The following is a 19,617-nucleotide window of genomic DNA, read 5'->3' on the forward strand; positions in this document are numbered from 1 at the left end:
GAGCAACAGAGAATACGAGAGAGAGACAGAGATTTAATAGAGCTACAACGTGAAATGAGGTAGAACACAAACTGGCTTCTCTGGACGTAAACATTCGCATAAAATAGGCAGGTCAAATGAGGTCTGGTATGAAATTTCCATGCACTTATAACAGCTGTTTGTTTCAACAACCTAAAACGTGATTTATGAGGCTGCTTTACTGAAAGTTAAGAAACCCACAAATGTAGAAAAAGTTTTTATTGCCTTTAAACAAAACAGTCCTTGAACTGTTTTATCTAAATTCAAAACAGAGAATTATTTTCTTTAGTTAAACTGATTTACATGGCCATTGTGCAAGTGTTTGAAATAAGCTTCTCATATGAACCCATTACAAAAAAATAGATAAAAACTAGCAATACATATATGAAATTAACAAAGCTCTTTACACACTCAATTTTTTTAAAATATTGAGATTTCAGTGAATTAATTACCCTCAAATACATCAGATCCAATTCAGAAAAGGTAGTGCACGACAATCAAAATCAGGCACATAAATCAGGTATTAAATACACACAGCCCTTCATTCAGACTGATGTGTCAACTGTGCAATGTAGATAAAACAGTTTGACAAAAAAAAAGGACGTTTTAGCCGTACAACAAAAAACAATGATGGAACTTCTTTTAATAAATTGCATGTTACTAACTTAAATATTGTCTAATGTCTATTTCCTTTAATATTTACCCCTTTAAAGTGAAAATAAGAGGATGTAGGTTTGAGTGCATGCACACCATTTTTGTAAAATAAAGTTTTTTGTGCTTTTTTCCCCCAAAAAGTTTGCTGGTTTGGACCAAACCAGTTTGTCTGGAAACTTTAGGGAGACAAAAAAAAATGTGTCAAAGGCCTCTTTTGTGGGTTTGAGTTGCATCTCAGCAAGTTGCAACTGTTGCGGGCAAATTGTAAGTTTATGAAATGGTTCAAAGGATTAGTAATTAGTTGTCATAAATTGCGGGCTCTCATTTGTGTGATGCTGGAATTTTAAACATGCAAAAGAAATGAAAAACAAAACAAACAAAAAAACATGGATGGATTGGTTTCTCAATCACAGAAATCAAAAGTGGGAAGTACCTGTTAAAACCTTGTACAATGTGCATAAACCTTTGACTTGTAGTGTTTTTCTCAAACTACTACAACGTGTCTCCAACACAAAAACGAAACCCCACATGTTCAGTTTTTAAATTTGAACCTGGATGTATCACGTCTTGCAATTCCTTAAATGACCACTGGAGGTTGATGTCAGCAGGGATCAATTACCACTGACTACCATTTTATAAAAGTCAAATTTTACAAATAAGAAATAAATGAATGTACATTCTGGTTTCAAAAACATTTGGCATATTTATTGCTTTGTTATCAATACACTGCGATTGTGAGAAGGATTTATTTGTATTTATACTTTGCTAGCGCTCAAGGTGGGTGAAGCCATGAGTGAACTCAAACAATTTTCTCAAATTCCTTCATCTCACCCAAGCACTGTTTTTGGTTGTTGTAAAAATTAGTGGCGCTTCATTTTTGTGCTGCTTTGACCTCAGAGACTGTTAGTTTACTACAGTGTATATAAATGTCAATGACTGTACCAGCTTGCAATTGTTTTGTAGACATACCATTTTTAAGAAATTCACAAAAAAAGATTTTCCTTTGAACTAAATTAAATGTAGTTTCAGAGAAACATTATCGCAAATTAATTTTGTTCTGTGTTAATATCGAGGTTAAAAATGTTTTTCTTTGATCGAAATGATTTTTTTTCGTGTTCACAAATCCAATGAGACGAGAGTAAAGCCAATTTCACATAAGGAAATTAAGACATTTCTTAAGGATATTTAGTAAACTTCCTCATAAATGCAATGTAATTCATGACCAATCACTGCAGTCCAGCTTTAAATACATTGTTTGTATCTCAAATTCTGTTGACCCCTTCTGTAGAGTAACTCCAATGTCATGGATGGAGCTATTTTGCACATTGATAAGCTAGCTAACAAGCTAGAAAAGCTTTTCTAGGAGAAAATGTTAAAAAAAAGTAAAAGGACAGCTACATCGTACAAGTCTATAAAAATATAGGAAATGTGCGATAAAATATATCGGTAAATTATGAATAAGACTCGAAACTCACACAAAATTCTACCAAAATTGTGACTTTCAATAGATAGGCTACAGTAGTTTTTTAATGGTTGTGTATAAATTAAAATAGAGCAGATTTTCTAATAGGTCTTAAGATAGTAAAAGGAAAGCAATTTAGACATAAATAAAGATGTTAATGAATTTACTATAAAAATCACCTAAAAAAACAATCCATATGTATCCAGATGTATTAAGGCTATCTAGTCTTTTTTCATTTTGCATTTGGTCAAAAGTCATGTTTAACATAAACTGATCCTCTTTGATCCTCTGGAATCTACCTTACCGGTACTTTTTAAAGCAATTTCAGGTCCCGCCCCTTCGATGGGGGGAGGCCTTCTGATTGGCTGCTTTTACATGGTAGGTTTAATTAGCTTCCTGTTTAGAGACGGTTTTCTCCATCTCATCTGTGCACAGAAATGCAGGGAGACAGATAGCATTTAAAAATATTCAGAAATCTATTAAAATATGAATTGATCTGTCACCAGAATCTCTTTGTCTCCATCAATGCAGCCATTCTGTAGTTGGTATTACCTATTTGGTTTGTTGGTCCTTTTGTTGTTTAGTATGTTAATTAACTAAGACTGGAAAGTAGTGAGTTCAAATCCAGGATGAGTCATACAAAAGGCTCCAAAAAATGGGACCTAGTGCCTCCTTGCTTGACATTCAGTATTAAGGGGTTGGATTTGGGGGGGTAAACCACCAAATACTTCCCAAGTGCAGCTGTGTCTGCAGCTCACCGCTCCCCCAGGGAATGAGTCAAATGCCAAGAACAAATCTCACACAACTAAGTTTGTGACAGTTAATGGGACTTTAACTTTAGCCCTTTAGTCATCCTCTTTGTTCAGAAACGTGCAGAAAGATACATTTTGGTACTTCATTTATAAAATGAACAGCATTTTTTGTAACACCACAAAGTGAGCGCTACCTCTCATATACTTTAGTTAGTGGAAAATTTTTTTTATTAGTCAGTCCATGTTTACAATAACCCCTGCTAATTTGATGGTTTCATTGCAATGTTCAAAGTTTTCTTTAGTTAATTTTAGAAACTAGGAAGATTAAAAAAAAGTGTACAAAATGGGATGTTTTTCATCTAAAAACATAGACAATTTTAAACAATTGCTAAACTTAGTATTACTATAAGATGAACAAGTGTCTTAACTTAAATTTGTCCCACACCCTGACCTGTTTTTCTAAAGATTATGATAATGTGACATTAAATTTCTTACATTTCTCAACAGCAGAGCTGCCCAACCCTGCTCCACATCTCCCTCCGCTTATTGTAAAGACCCACTCCACTGAGAGAGTGTTTTTTATGGGGTCTTGTGGCATTTTTTCATGATGGAGGACATATATAAAGAAAATACAGATTAACACTGTGTTTCTGAGTAGTTCTTTATCCAAATTGTTTTGAATCAGGAGAAGACGAATAAATGCTGTTTGAAAAAGCTTGCAGTTGTGATGTACAAACAACAATTGGAGGGCCACAAGCTCCCTGCTCCGCTCCATTCTGATGCATCCACTTGCAGATAAATAAATCCATGTACATCTTTGTTTTCCTCGTACCAGCTGGTATCTGGCCCAAAACTGTACATCTGGATAGCTCCGATATTGGTTTACATTTTTATTGCACTGCTAATGTTTGCTTGGGTTTGTGAGGTTCTGTAAGCTAATGAGATAGAGTGTAAACAACGGGACGATGGGAAATGAGTGTGGGCTTATTCCGTGAAAACAGTCACGCCCACAACTAAGAGGTGAACTTCTAATAAAGTCAGCCGTTCTGCAGAAACTATGTCGCTACGCTTTTACAATGGATCAAAAGATGATTGTAGTGGGATTTCAAAGAAACCCCTTGCTTATTTGCTGAAACTTAGTGGGTTCATGTGATTTCAGGTTCTATTGGATGTAACACACTTGGTGGAGGTGGTCAGCAGTAGGTAGAATGGAGATAACTGAGGGTTGGGCAACCCTGCGTGGCTGGAAATGGAGATGTTAGTCAGTTAAATGTTGCGTACATGTTTTCAATGTCTCCTAGGATATAAAAAATAAATCTGCTTTTCAGTTCCTTTCTTCAAAATTCTCAGTTGTAAACAAAACAAGGACAGTTCAATCTCACTGGCACAACTGACTGTCAAAGAAAAGTCTCCTCGTAGTTTTCAACGGAATCCAGGTGTTCATAACCTCTAGATGTTGGTCTGACTACCTCACTGGGGCTTTGGAGAGTTGCCTGTGTCACGCTATCATACGATGGAGGTGAAGAGATTAGAATGTTCTCTGATGTCTGTACCCCCAGAATCCCATAATGTTGTATCATGGTTGCTAGCAGCCCCTCTCTCTCTGGAGCATTTTCCACATTCACTGTGGTTTCGTAGTTTATTTGTCTGTAGAGGTAAGAAGCTTGCTTCAGTTGCCTCCTCACAAGATGTCTCCTGTAACCCCTCTGGATGATGATTGCAGACACCTCCTCCAATTTACGGCGAAGGGTGGAGGTTATGGGCTCATGGGAAATTTTGGAAGGGTTGGTCATCATGAACTTTTCCTCCATTTGCTGTTTGAGGGTGTCCATTTCTCCTGACTCCCCAAGGACACGCTTAGTAAAGGCAAACAAGATGTCCAGACAGTGGATCCTGTCTCCACTGACCATGGGAAGGTCCATAGAAATCAGGTGGATCTTGTTGGGTTTTGCAATACGCAGCGGCTCTGACAGAGCATCAGCAAAACTTGATAGCATTGAAAACTCAATAAATTGTGTGGCCTCGGAATCAAACTTCTCCCAAACCTCATAAAACATTTCAAAGTCGTCCTCGCTCAGTGGCTCTGTGCTCTCTTCCGTGGCAACGCTAAAGTTCTCCAAAATGATGGCTATATACATATTTACCACAATGAGGAAAGAAATGATAATGTAGCTGACAAAGAAAGCTATGCCCATGGAGGGGTTTCCACAATTCCCTCTGGTGTTTGTACCAGTGTTGATAAAGTGAATGTCACACTCCTCTGGAGAATTGGACATTATGGGACTAAGGAGGTTATCCCAGCCTGCCGAGGTGCTGATCTGAAAAAGGCAGATTATGCTGTTTCCAAAGGTCTCAAAGTTAAACATGTCATCAATCCCGTCTTGTTTTTTGACATAGGCAAAGTTTGCCATCCCAAATATTGCATAGATGAACATTACAAGAAATAGCAGGAGGCCAATGTTGAACAGTGCTGGCATGGACATCATTAAGGCAAACAGTAAAGTCCTTATTCCTTTGGCTGCACGAATAAGTCGAAGTACACGTCCTATCCTTGCCAGTCTGATGACTCGAAACAGAGTCGGAGATACAAAGTACTTCTCAATAATGTCAGCAAGGACAATCCCTGAAATGAGAAAGACAAGAAAATAGTTCAGACCACAAATCCTGAGAAAAAACAGAACTTTCCATTTTTGTTGACAAATTTGTTTGCTTGTAGAGATCATAACACAAAATATACGATTGATTACTAGTTTATTTTGTTTGCATGTTTTAACCATTGTATGGCCATGAATTAGTATTTTGTTAACACGTTTTAACTTTTAATGGCCACTAATTAATAATTCATTCACAAGTCTTAACTATTTGGTGACCAAGAATTTGTATTTCATTAGCAAGTCTCTGCCATTTTGCCAAATTAGGTGAAAAGTTTCCATTCTTACCCACAATAGAAAGAATTATCACCACAAAGTCAAAAATGTTCCATGCAACTGTGAAGAAATAACAACGAAGGGCAAAAATCTTAATCAGACACTCGGTGGTGAAGATTACGATGAAGACGAGGTTGATGGTATTAAGAATGGACTCCATTTGTTCTGACTGCTCATCCGTTTCCACCATCATGGTCACCATGTTCACGATGATGAGCATCATGATCATAATGTCGAAGGCTTGCTTGGACACCAGATCAAAGAAGAAGGCTTGAAGAATGTTCTGAAATTACCAAAATATTAACAGTAATTTAGTAGGTTTATACCTGCATGAAAGCTTGTTTCTATCCCAGTTCATCTCTTTCAATAACATAGGTACGATTATGTCTTATTATTTAAGATCTTTTATTGTTTAAATGTGTTTTATTTGCTGGTTTGACTTACCGCAGGCCTTGGTATTGGCTTTTGAGGTTTTTTAGAGCCTAACTTCTTCATAGCGTTGTAGTATTTCTTCTGTTCTTCCGTCATAAAGAGATCATGTCCACCTAAGTATTAAATAGGACAAAGCCTCCATTACTTTTTTATGTTTTTTGTGAAACATTTGACAGAACTACCTTCCCGTAATGTGTTATGTCATTAATTTTTGAAAATGAAATGAAAATAAAAAATGAAAAATACAGATGCATTTTTTTAAATTGTTGCACATTTCTTACAGAATTACACATTTAAATGGATCCATAAATGAGACCAGGGATTTTAATACTTATCTTTCTTTTCTGCTGATTAAAGTTGTCAATGATAACACCAATGAAGAGGTTGAGGGTAAAGAATGATCCAAATATGATGAAAACTACAAAGTAGATGTACATGTAGAGGTTGATTTCTCTGCTGGGCTGCTCCTCAACCTAAACACAAACAATATAAGTCATCTTTTTTAGTAGGGTAGATTTATAAAGTAAACTATGGTGATTGATGGATGTACAAACCCCTCTTGAATCAACAGCTGCATTCATGATTTCCATCCAGCCTTTAAATGTCGCCTTTAGCATGAAAGAAACAGCTTTAGTCTCTGCTGACATCTTCATTCCTTTCTCAGAATGATCCATGGACGTGTAAGGTAAACTCACCACTTGCAAAAGGGAAAGATATCCAAGTCCCACATTGTCAAAGTTAACCTTAACTGTGGTCCAGTAGAACTGAGTGTCATTCATGGCTAGACAGTCAGACTTGTTGTTCACTATGGTGATGCTGTGGATGAAGCCCGTTCGGTTCACGCACTTTCCAAACTTGCCAGCAAACAGGTTAACCCCCATGATGCTGAAGATAAGCCAGAAGATCAGACAGACGAGCAGCACATTCATGATGGAAGGTATGGCTCCTATTAGAGCATTGACAACCACCTAACGAGAAAACAAAAAAGGAAACAAGCCATAAAAGACTTATTAAACAATGACTACATTGACAGCTGTAAATCTTAGATGTTTGAAAGTTATTTCAAAACTGTGGTGGTCTTCCTCCACATTCTCCTTTCCCTGCTTTTAGACGCTTGTATTCAGGACCATGTTTTTTTGGTCATAATTCGGAGGGCCATGACCATAAGTGAGTTTTGGAATGAAGATCAACCAGCAAATTGAGAACTTTGCATTCTAGACCGGCACAGCAATCGCATAACAGCGGATGTTCTGATCATCCGTCACTTGTGAACAAGACCCCAAGATACTCTACTTAAATTCCTCCACCTGGGGCAAGAGTACTCCACCCATCCAGAAAGGACAAACTACCTTTCTCCAATCACGGAACTTGGAACTTGACCTTCTGCAGCGTTCTCGAAAATCTCACTTGAAATCCAGAGCACTAGTTTTAGAAAGCTTCTTAGCTCTCGAACATGGAGGCTTCTCCAGTAAAAAAAGAACAAACATATTTTAAAGACATGTTTTTAATTTATCTTAGGGGAATATCTGTAGTGAATTGAAAGGCAGTTGATCTGTGAACTTTGATGTGAGGGTTGGCATGGATGGAGTGATATCAGAGCAGTTTAACTTCTTACCCTCATGCCCTCAAATCTTGACAGAGCTCTGAGAGGTCTTAAAGCCCTGAGGGTCCTCAAGGATTTGATGGCAGCAAAGTCAGAATACCCCAGAGAGTTTGCCACCAGGCTTATCAAGGACACCTTGAAGGAAAAAGACAAATAAAACAATCAGAGAAGTCACTTGACAACACATAGCCTCAGTGATTTCACAGTTATTGTGAAAATATACCAAAGAACATTTTGAAAGAAAAGTAATTTAAAGAGTAAATACATTTAAAGAGCCATGTTTAGATAAATTTTGCACTTTGGGACATTCCACAGTTTGGAACACTTCAGCTAAATTTCAAGATTTGTTTGCATTTGGATTTTTTGTGTCATCTTTTTAGCAAATTTAGACTTCCACTCTATTTTTGATCCAAAACAGACAAAGCGAAATGGTATTCCGCTGTTGAATGACCCTTGAATGAAGACTATGAATGAATGGGGCGTGGCTTAAATGATAAACAGAGGAAAGATCATGCTGTGATTTATGGCAAAACACTGACATGTATGCACACATAGACAAATCGTATTCATGCATTTTCAGCTATATATGCATATAAATATGCATATATATCAAATAGAGTGAGTTTTATAAAGAACAATCTTTGCCAAATTTATTTGCCAATTCAAAACCAATGGATGCAATGTCTTAGTTGATTTAAGGCATCCAGGCCCAGTGTCCTCCATTTCTTTATAAAAGTCTATTTAACTATGTGTCCAATATATCTAAAGAAGATACTCAGAAATTCTCAACATTATATTATTTTTAGATTATAGTTATCATTGGCTCCACAAGGTTACAGACAGACATATATATTATACAAACAGAATGTAGACAGAGAAGAGAGACTTGTAATTGCTATGATTGTAAGTACAATAAACATGTATAACATTGCAGTAAAAAATAACAGAAAACAAAACAGACATGCATGATAACAATACATTTGCAAAGTGAAACAAGAGTTAAAATACCCACTCAGCAGTACTTCTCGTCAATTGAGTCTACTTTACATTGGATCTTCTCTAGATAGTTTTTAAAGCGTATGGTTCAGTATTTGTTTCGGATATAAAAGCCAAGGTCTTGTGGATTCAAAGGAAAGCTGCAGACTAACAAAACAAAAATAGGAACTCAGTCCTTTGTTTTCATTTATTTCATGCTGAATGTGGTTGTGTATCACAAAACGGTGGCTTTTCATATCGAAGGACAGACTTACAAGTGAAGAAACACAGAAACTGTTGTGATGCAGATCCTAAAAAATACTCACCTGGGGCCCTCTAACTACAACTTACCCTAACAATAGCTCGATCTGTAGAAATCTGTGTAACAGCAGGTGAAACCAGAGGTCAAGTCAGACCATGGGCCGCACACCCAGGCCACTTTGGGTGTCTGCAAGCTATAGAGCCACACCCCCTTTTGCTCTAAAACTAGTGTGATGCTCACAAGACGGCAAAAATCTGCACAGTTTTTTGACAAGAATATGAAAAAAAGTATTGGGCTTTCACTCTTGTGTTTCTAAAGTTTCCTTTGCTTGGCGTAGATGTCATAACAAAGTAGATTATCTGATAAAATAAACTTTAGAACTGGCTTTTCTCCACTTGACGGAGCCCAAGCCTCTGCAAAAGTGGCCAGAAGTCAGAACAAGAAAGTCCATCTAATGGTTAAAAAAAATCTGTCTAGTAATGTTACTGTAAAATTAAGGGTTTGTTCAAAATTTGAAGCTTAAAAACAAATAATAACACAATTCAGTCCTACCATATTGCATATTCACTTTCTTTTTTATACACACAAAAATGTGTACATCCGTGCCCAAGTCCCTTTAACAGTGCTGTTTGGTTCTAAGGCGTCATTTTCCTGCCCTTTGTGTTTTATGTAAAGGAATAATATTTCATTATATTTTTCTGATGTTCCTCCAGAAGTTGTCTCAGAGATGAATTGGAGGTGCAGCACGAAAGGTCAGAACGACGAAATATCTGCTTGACTCTACGTGGATAGATGAGGCACTGATCCAGACTCGCTTCTTAAAGTCCCAAACCAATCATCTTTAGATCGATTTCTAAAGCATTTCCAGTGTTTCCTTAATCATAGTTACACCAATTTGCCAGTTTTTTTTTTTTTTTTACTGTGTGTCATTTTCTAGGAAACCGTTTTTTGAGTAGCAGTAAAAATTTGTCTCTGAGTTGGGTGGGACTGTTGGCATGGAGCAACCCCTCCTCCCCCCCTCCTCCCCACTTCCCGTCACCCATAACTGAGCTCTCTTTTTACATGCTCTCTCGCTAGCTTACAGTCCCTTAGACCCCAAACCTAATCAATATTGGAGCTTTCCAGCCGTACAGTTTTGTGCCAGATGCTTGCTCCGACAAGGAAAATGAAGACGTACATCTATTTTTTGCAAGTTGATGGATCAGAATAGACCAGAGCAGGGAGACTTTGGCCTGTATGTCACGCTAGAACTACTAGTGTATATCACAAGTAAGCTCTTTTTCAAACAACTTTTTTTTCGTTTGCTCCTAATTCATAATAATTTGGGGGGGGGGAACGAAAAATGTAATTTTAAGCTTAATTTTCTTCATAAATGTCCCGCATTGAAAGAAAAATGCCACATGTTAAAAGCACAATTTTTATCTAAATATGGGAATCAACATAATTTTGGAGCAGATGACACACAACAACTGTCTGTAGAATTAGGCAGAAATGTACTTTAAATAAAAGCAGGTGCACTGATTAGTTACAAGGCTCCTGTATTTTTCTTCAAATTGCATGTTTTGTTCAGGAGGTCTCTTGGGTAACTAAAACGTCGTGCACTTTGAAGGACATAAGGACACAAGGACAGGAGTTTTACACTTTTCCAAAGAAGAGGGGTCATTTTAAATTGACCAAGAAAGATCAATTGTCGAAATGATCAGACAGCACTTAAAAGAAGGCTGTCCAGACTTAACGGCAGTTTACTTTTTTTAATGTACTTCAGTCTGGAAGTCAAAGGTTTGCCCCCATTGTGCCAATCAGCTTTGATATGAATCCACCCTTATGACACAGCAAATGTTTTAAAGCATGATTCATAACCTCATAATATTTTAAGCTTTATTAAGATGCTTATAATGTGTTCATTTTTTAGTTAAATCTGGGTTGACAAAGGCTGGAAATGTGTATTTAAATGCATAAAGTGTCAGGTTTCCTTAAAAAGTAAATACATTTTAAATTACACAAATACGAGCAACACTATTGCAACGAGGCCAACTTCAAATTTTCACCTGAAATCTCAGCATGCTATTTTTGATTCATATGCTGCTCTCACCAGCTTGGTATAAAGTCACAAAGGCAGTAAAATGTTAACTCACGTCCACGATCAGAAAGTCGAGCCAGCACCAATAGTTGGTAAAATATTTCTTGAAACCGTAAGCAATCCACTTGAGGAACATTTCCAGCACAAATATGTAAGAGAAGACTTTGTCAGCATATTCCAGGATCACTTTTATAACTTTCCTCCTCTCGATGTAGATATCTTCAAATGCCTGCAGAAGAACACCAAGTCACCATCAGTCGTCAGATTTAATATTTTGATTAATTTTAAAAAAAGAACTTTAAACTAGAAACTTATATACAATATTTATACTTCTAATCTTTTTAATCAAAACTAATTCCTTAAAGCATTCACTTAAAATAAAGCTCCTCATTGTGACAGTTTGCAACCAATTGAAAACTGCATTTGTTGGGAAATTTCCAAAAAGTTTAGTTTGTTTCTTCCTTCCTTCAAAGTTCTTCCTCTCAGGTATATCAAGCCTGTGTCGGTTCTCTTTAAGTTTGATAGTTCTAAAAAAGTAAAAAGCTTTGCAGGAGAAACTGTGATACAAACATATATCTGATTGGGGATAACATGCTAAATTAGACAACAAAAGAGGAAAAATGATTTTTTTACATGAGGTGTATGTGGGCCCCAAGAGAAAAAGTGAAAGCCCAAACTTTGAGAGGGACCTGGCTGCAGACAAAATGACACTGAAATTATTTATTAATTGTACAATTTACCCAAACCATTAGCCTCACCATAACCCTATTCCAAAAGTGTTCATAATTGTAAAAAAAAAAAATGTATGAAAGCTTAAAACAGGAAAAACCATAACTGTTTGGGTCACCAGTTAAAATAAAATAAAAATTTCGGGTGATATGGGGGGTACTTCTAGTCGCAGTTGAGGACCTCCGGTTTAGGATGTTGATGTCTGCAGCCAGGTCCTCTTGCAAACCTCAGGTAGAGTCTCAAAGATAATCATATAATACTAATTACATAAGAAACCAACTAAAAGTTACATCTGCTTTGCATATTTCCTTCAATTTCATTTCTACAAATAACCCCCAGCTGCCCCAGGTCTGTACAAAACAGTTTTTTTGTGAAGTTGGCCTAGAGGCATTTCTTTATGCCGACACGTCCATGATGTACCAAGCTTCTTTCATTATTATAGATTCATTCTACCTGTGTTTTGTTAGACTGTTCTTGCAATTGTTAACTTGATTTACATCTCTTTAGCTATGTTTTTTTCTCTGGTTTTGTTGGGTTTAAGAAACAATTTTTAAGCTAGCTGAAACTTCACAATTTATTGCTTATCAAGTCCAGGCTTCCTTTGACATCACAGAATAAAAAATAAATAAAAATGTAGATTGAATTGGACTAAACTTAAAATAACATCCTGAACTGTTTGTAATTTTTTATTGTATCATAGCTATAATTCACTTTGCTGCAATGGTCCTGTTCCATCCAGAGTGTCCATTAAACGCAATCGAAAAACAACTGAAGAATATATTTTTTATTGTAACTGGAAAAAAATTCAGGAGTAAGGGATTATTATACTTTCTTATTTTTGCGTTTCAGTAGTAAAAAAAAATAAGCCAAACAAGTTTAACCTTAAAATGGTATTAAGTTTTGGTAACATGTTTAGCCGTCTTACCAAAGCACCACTGCTGAGAAGAATCATGAAGATGATAAACGTCTCAAACCAGCTGTGTTCCACAATCTGGTAGCAGGTCTTCCTCAGCCTCCACCAAGCCAGGCCCAGACCGGTGCTGATGTCAATGTTGCAGCACTGACAGTGCCTCAGACAGACTGACAAAAAAGGACAACAAACCACAACATAGCATTAATCAGGTATTAACATATATAAAAAGGACTTTTAATGTAGTTGTTGCTTACAATTTCTACTCATACAAAAAGTCACATGTGCACTCAGTATGTGATTTATTATTTTATTGATTTAAATGAATAGTCCAGTGCTGTTATAAAGGACGTGTAACTTTAGGTTAAGGACAAGATGACATTGTTCCAAAATAAAATTTGCCAAAAGGGGATGAAAATGGAGAAGCTGATATAACACATAAAAACAATTCTGTATAATTCTTAAGAGGTTAATTAAACCCCATGTATAATTGAGAAGAAATTTAGATCCGCCTTTTAGAATTTGGTTGCAAGTTATTTACATTTTGTCTGAATTCATTTGCGGGTTCAATTTTCAATGTTTAACAACATTTGTACATAGTTAAGGTCTGATTTCTGTTGTGGCACCACAACAGGTTAATACTTTTTCTTTCTCCCTTCGTTTTGATGGTGTTTTAAGTTAATTGTTCTGCAGAATGTTAATAAAGTTTCTAGTTGTGGTTGCTATTGGACTGAGTGACTTCTCCCCCTGGCGTTCCAAACAGGAAGTACCCACTGGCTCCAAGAAGCCAAAATCCCACAGACTTCTACTGAGAAATAAACAGATATTATTTAGTCATTCTATTGGTCAAAATAATTCTTTCTTGCTCTGCTACCTTTTAACTTGTTCTTGATAGACCTAATTGTTTTCATGATATTTTTTCTTTAGTGCAAGTTATTCAAGTTATAAACTGACCAATCAGATGCTTCTATTAAGTATGTGGAGCCCTCCAGTCCCAAATTGAACGTTTAAAATGTTTTAATGACACATTCTCCGGAGCCCGCTTTCAAGTGGACGGGATGTGGACTTCGAACGAGCTAACTCTTGATTGATGAGAGAAATGTTGACTCTGCTTGCTAATACATGGCGGCATCTGAATGTCCAATAGGTGACATCACACTCACTTGGTCCAGTTCTTGTATAGTCAATGCTTTGGTAGATCCATAGTTGATTTGTTTATTTGCAACTGATGAACCTAAAAACTGCTGCCATGTTCTTTAAAGTGAGTACGGAATTATTCACAGATTCCAAATAAGCTAAACTTGAACAGTCTTAACAATATTTTTTGACTGGGCCTTTATAATCTGAGGTAAAGCTCTTGTTTTTGGCGTTCTTCTTCAGATTTTTCAAAGTCTGTCAAAGCCTGTGGGTAATTTTCCCCGATGTACATTATATGATCACTTTTAAGACCCACTCCAATCATCTTTTGATCTATTTTAAAATTATTCCCAGTGATTTTAAAATTCATTTCATTATGAATATGTTGTTGTTAGCTAAAATCAAAAAACCTTTGTCGTTTTCTAGGACATAGTTACTGCAGAGCGGCAGTAGTTCATTAGAAATTAGTCTCTTGGTTGTGGGTGGGGTCGTTGGTGCAGAGCAACCCCGCCCCATCTTTCCTTCCCCTTTGCTCAGAGCTCAGAGCAGGGAGCTTGTGACTGCCCAGCGTATCTTCTACATCACAAATACGCTGTTTTTCCAATTGCATTTTTTTGTCTGCTCCTGATTCACGATGATTTCAATAAAGAAATACTCAGAAATCCTATTTTAATCTCAAATTTCTTTATATAGGTCCTCCAACATGAGAAAAATGCCACAAAAACATGTTAAAAACACCAAAAACACTTATTTCATCAGAATAGGTGCTTAGTATGATGACATTATGCTCACACTGAGGGAAGCAATCCTCCGGCTCCATGCTGTCCTCAGACAGTTCCGACAGGTCATCTGCCTCCTCTCCAGGTTTCCTTAAATCCACCGTACTGCCCTCTGACAAGCTAATCTTCTCCTAGGAGGTGAAATCTCGCTGTCAATAAACAGATGGCATTCCTAACATAACCAATGTCCTGTGCATGCAAACAATCCGTTTTAGGGATTTTAGAAGATAAATCGCAGACACTAAATGCTCGACATGCTTGTCACCATGAGCATAGGCAGAGCAGATAAAAGGTTTCCTCCCTGAGTGAGCCGAGAAAGGTTTATTCTGGCGAGGTGGGCTTACCTATGCTCATCTTTATTGCTTTATAATCTCATCTGTGCTTGAATACAGTTTTGATGAGATTTATGTGCTTTACAAAGGCAACATATTTCACATGATTTGAGTGACAGAGGTGCAGACTTAAACCTTTATAACCGATATAAATTGTATTCCGGGGTAAACCCAAGGCTCAGAGGTGTCACCAGCTTCACCAGCTATAAAGTGAACAAAATGCAAATCAAATGCACAATGTAAAATGAATAAAATACTTAATCAAGTATATTGATGTTGGAAAATACCATTTTAATGTACAGTAGGGTGCCTCACAGCGGACAGCACACACGTGATGTCAGCAAAAAATAATCAGTTTATCATTACAGTCCAACGTGTGGAAACACTTGTGACATGTTACCATACCATAATGTTCTTATAATGTTTAATTTGTATTATTCTGATGTGGAAAAACAACAGTGGGCTGAACTTTATGAAACTAAAATATGAATGGATTGGCCGTTAACTCTTGCTAACTTGTTTGTTTGTGTGGACACATTTAATTTACACTTGAGTATCTTGCAAGAAACACTAGGAATTTGGAAAACGTCATCTGCACTTTTCAGTATCCTGGTATTTCTCTCTGAGTCACACTGGTTGGATCCACACTGGATTAATTTTAGGTCAGTGAATCGGATCAAATCGTATGAATCATCACACCCCTAGAATAAAATGATAATCGAGTAATTAAACGTTTCACAAAATGTTTGCCTGTTTGAAGATCTGAGCATAAAAATAAGCAGCTGCTAAAGTCCTGATAAGTTGACAGAAGGTTGATGGATGGGGATGTGCTGAGGAACGCAGGATGGAGAGAGAAGAAGAGAACGCCACCGCCAGCAGGCTGCTCAGCTGTGCCACTTTAATCTGCTCTGCATGGCGTGGCTCCACATCTGGCCTGCTGCTGTCTGTCTGCCAGACAGACAGGACAAAGCGACTCAACCTCCAGCAAACGCCTGACTCACTGGGTGTTCTGTTCACATCGCCTCTAAATCTTTCTAATAGGCACAGTAAATTTCAAAATCTGTACCAGATTTCCATCCTGCAGTTTTTTTGTTGAATTTAATATTCATGTATCTGCTTATCTCAAGAAATGGTGATACAAGAAGAGAGGAGTAACTGTCATTCATCTTTCAATGGCAATTTAATCAAAGAACACTCTACCATAAGGCCACTGATCTTGTGAAACAAAAACTACCTTAAAAGTGTTTTACGTCCAACATATAACTTACCAATAATCATTTATTCAGCATAAAAGTATTTTTCAGTTCTTCTCTTGGAGAAGAGCTGAAAGGTCTTCTATAAAAATAGGTCGGTCAAGTTCAGTTATACTACTTTGTTCAGCTATAAAATTTTCCCAGTCTTAGTTTATCCATTACAGGAGTTAGCATTATTTATTCAAGCTTTTCATCTACTTTCTTTAGCTAATTTATTTACGACAACAGACTTGTCTCTAAAAAGAAATAGAGCCATTTTTCCATAGTTGTTAAAGGAATAAAAAATAAGTTATAGAGGATAGAATCACATATCCCCAAGTATTCAATAGCAATCAGCTATTGAAATCTATGACTTTATGTTCTTTATTATTCATGTTAATTACACAATTACCGCTATGAAGCCCATTGAGATGACTATTGCTGTTAAAATTGGGCTTTATAAAAAAATTGAATTGAATCGAATATTCAACATGTCTGATTGGTCAGAATTATTCCATTCAATATATTTAAAGATTTTGTAGAAAAATAAAAATAATGTGAAATTAAGTTTACTTGAAGTTTATTTTAACATAAAATAATAAGAAAAATACTTTTTTATCAGGTTTAGGCAAAAAAAAAGAAAAATTGTTGTGTAAAGGGTAAGTTTTATTCATTTATACATTTTAAACATTTTAAATTATATTTTAACTAATTTGTTTATAGGGTGACACTTAACTTTTCTTTTAGTTTTTGTTTTTGGCAAAAAAATTAACATTTAGAGGCGGGGGGTGTAGGTTTATTGTATTAAACCCCTAAACCTCCTGACTTTTAACAATGCAAATCTGTCCTCTGTATAAGACATTTCACCGTTTGAAAAGCACTGCATACTACTGAAATAACTCCTTTATTTCTACAGAGAACATTTGGGACTTTTTCATGATACCAAATGTGAAGAGGTGGGGCTCTGGGAAATATAGTTTTGGTGGACTAAGAAAAAATGAATCCAAATCCTCCCTACAGGAACTGAAGGGTTTTTAACACAATTAATGTTTAAAGTCCCACTAAGATCATCTTTTGATTTATTTTAAAAAAGAAAAAAATCTCTGGTAGTCAAGAGGTTACTAGTTAATTTACTTTAGCAACCAGGTCCCCAAAAGCATTTCAAACAATAAAAACAAATGGGATCAACCTAATTTGGTGCTCATTTTTGGGTTTCAAAGCATTAAAAGTCACAGTGAATCGATGGATTTTTTTACTGGGATTAGTATAAATAGAAATTTGGAAGCATCTTTCTGACCTCCAGATGATGTTTCTCAGTCAAACACTCTAGAAGTAGATCTGTTGTGACATCAACAATCAGAGAACCAGCAACATTTAAAAATGTAGCGGATCCTGACTCAAACATATGTACATCTGAATCAACAGGACTTATTTTGTCATTTTAAAATACCTTTTAAAACACATAGTAAAGCCTACTTTTTCTTTTAAATTATCTTTTACCAAAACATCTAGTGCATTTGAAACAATATTTAATTCCAAAATAGATTTGACCTGAATTGGAATGTTTGACTTATTAATTCCAATATGACTTTCCAAAATTTAATTAAAGATTAACTCACTGATCCTAAATATTTTTGCAAATTCATAAATATTTTATTCAGACACTCCACGGTCACTAATAATCTGTGGTTAATTTATAGACATACGCATGATGGTTTTCTTCTTTATCTATCATCAAATGTTTTTCATTAGCAAGTTAATTTTAAAATGACCCTGAAAAAAAACTGTACACGCGATGAAGATGTTATTTGTCATGAATAATCCTTAAAGTTGTTAATTTATAATCAAATTAAACTAATAAGTCAGACTTACTGCCTTCTCTTCATCGTCTGATGACTCGGAGTTCTCCTCCTCTTCAAGAAACTCCACATCTGACTCCCCAGGTGCGATGGGAACCATGACCGTCAGGTTTGGGTTGGTAATGTAACTGTCTTCGTCTGGAGTGATGTACTTCTCTCCGTAAATTCCTCCATTGCTTTCCGTATGATTTACCGCCACCTTGATGCTCTCATTGGCTTCTTTGGTCTTATTTTTTTCACCCCTGAGGCTGCGGTTAAAGAAACCAATGATGTTCCTGAAGAGCCAAGAGATGCCAGAATTGATGCGGGCGATGGCAATCTGAATGTTGTTCAAATCCCCATCCTCGTCTGGAGCAGAGAGGTTGTCGGAGCTGAAGGAGCTGAGCAGCAGCGCCAGAAAGAGATTCAACACCTGTTGACAGACAAACATCAGGTTAATATGTCATGTAAACTGGAATGTTGGAAGTATTTTAGAGACACGTTTTCACGGAAAACTCCATTTGTATTGCACCCCTCTGAGAACATTACTGTTTGCAATAAACGCTCCATTGTTCTGCACTGAAAAATGTAAGATCTTAATGCCAGACAATGTGTCCCGCATATTTTGTTAACACTAGCAAATCCATCTTTGTTATTTTCTGGAATGTTGTTCAAAGATATACTAAAACACATATGGACTCTGTTGTTCCAGCCACCCTGTAGTCAAAGTTCACAGCATACAGTCTTTAAGTAATCTGTCAGTGAGTTCAGAGGGCAGATGTATCCGCCATATCTGTGCGCTTTGTTGTGCCCTGATGATGTGTGCATTTGGTGAGGATCATCTTTACCCACTGAGCCAGTCAGAGATGGGGAGCATGAGCAGATGATTAGCAATGAATGCCCTCTGACCTTCTCACCCCTGAGCATCCTAGATAATCCCATAGATAAACAGCTTTCCCACAATTCATGTGCAGTGAGTTTCTGTCCATTAAACTCTATAAGGACCAACGTTTTGATAAATGTGTACTTCAGGCAATTCGAGCAGTTAAAACATTGTGATGCTGTATTGATCTGATTTGGTTTAGCAGGACGCAGTTATACAGGGAGGGGGGCACCCCCCAGCTATCCCCCCTAAATGTTAGGATAGGATAGGATAAACAACTTTATTTATCCCTTTGGGAGGTTCCCGCATGGAAATTGACATCTCCATCGCATACAGCACTATTAGACATTTGAGTTAATATTAGTATCAAAATTGACAAAGACTAGGAAATCATCAATACAAGCTTCTGTAAGGATAAGTAATTAATAACACTTAAGTTAAAAGACTTGCTGTCTTAATAATAATACCAGTAACAACAATAAAACTGAGTGGAATATATATTTTTGTTCCTTTCATTTGTAATGACCTAACACTCTATTGTTATCATTTGCCACCCCTCCAAAGTATTCTGCCCCCCATTAAAAATGCATTTTTGGGTTGACCCTAAAAATA

The 19,617-nt window shown here is 36.5% G+C and overlaps 1 protein-coding gene across 1 annotated transcript in view; it reads right to left on the bottom strand.

Annotated features, from left to right (window-relative positions):
- Positions 1-222: 222 nt before the first annotated feature.
- LOC101159774 (sodium channel protein type 4 subunit alpha) overlaps positions 223-19,617 on the bottom strand; it is a 48,706-nt gene continuing 29,311 nt past the window's right edge. Inside the window, exons 16-27 of the mRNA XM_023965178.1 lie at positions 18,157-18,555; positions 14,734-14,851; positions 12,820-12,974; positions 11,221-11,394; positions 9,175-9,201; positions 7,861-7,983; positions 6,941-7,213; positions 6,800-6,853; positions 6,581-6,718; positions 6,258-6,362; positions 5,826-6,096; positions 223-5,509 (exon numbers count right to left, since the gene is read on the bottom strand). Coding sequence (XP_023820946.1) covers positions 4,284-5,509; positions 5,826-6,096; positions 6,258-6,362; positions 6,581-6,718; positions 6,800-6,853; positions 6,941-7,213; positions 7,861-7,983; positions 9,175-9,201; positions 11,221-11,394; positions 12,820-12,974; positions 14,734-14,851; positions 18,157-18,555 — 3,063 coding nt within the window. The 3' untranslated portion in view covers positions 223-4,283. The remainder of the gene's footprint in view (positions 5,510-5,825; positions 6,097-6,257; positions 6,363-6,580; positions 6,719-6,799; positions 6,854-6,940; positions 7,214-7,860; positions 7,984-9,174; positions 9,202-11,220; positions 11,395-12,819; positions 12,975-14,733; positions 14,852-18,156; positions 18,556-19,617) is intronic.

This window comes from Oryzias latipes, chromosome 17 (genome assembly GCF_002234675.1).
Source record: "Oryzias latipes chromosome 17, ASM223467v1".
NCBI classification, from domain to species: domain Eukaryota; kingdom Metazoa; phylum Chordata; class Actinopteri; order Beloniformes; family Adrianichthyidae; genus Oryzias; species Oryzias latipes.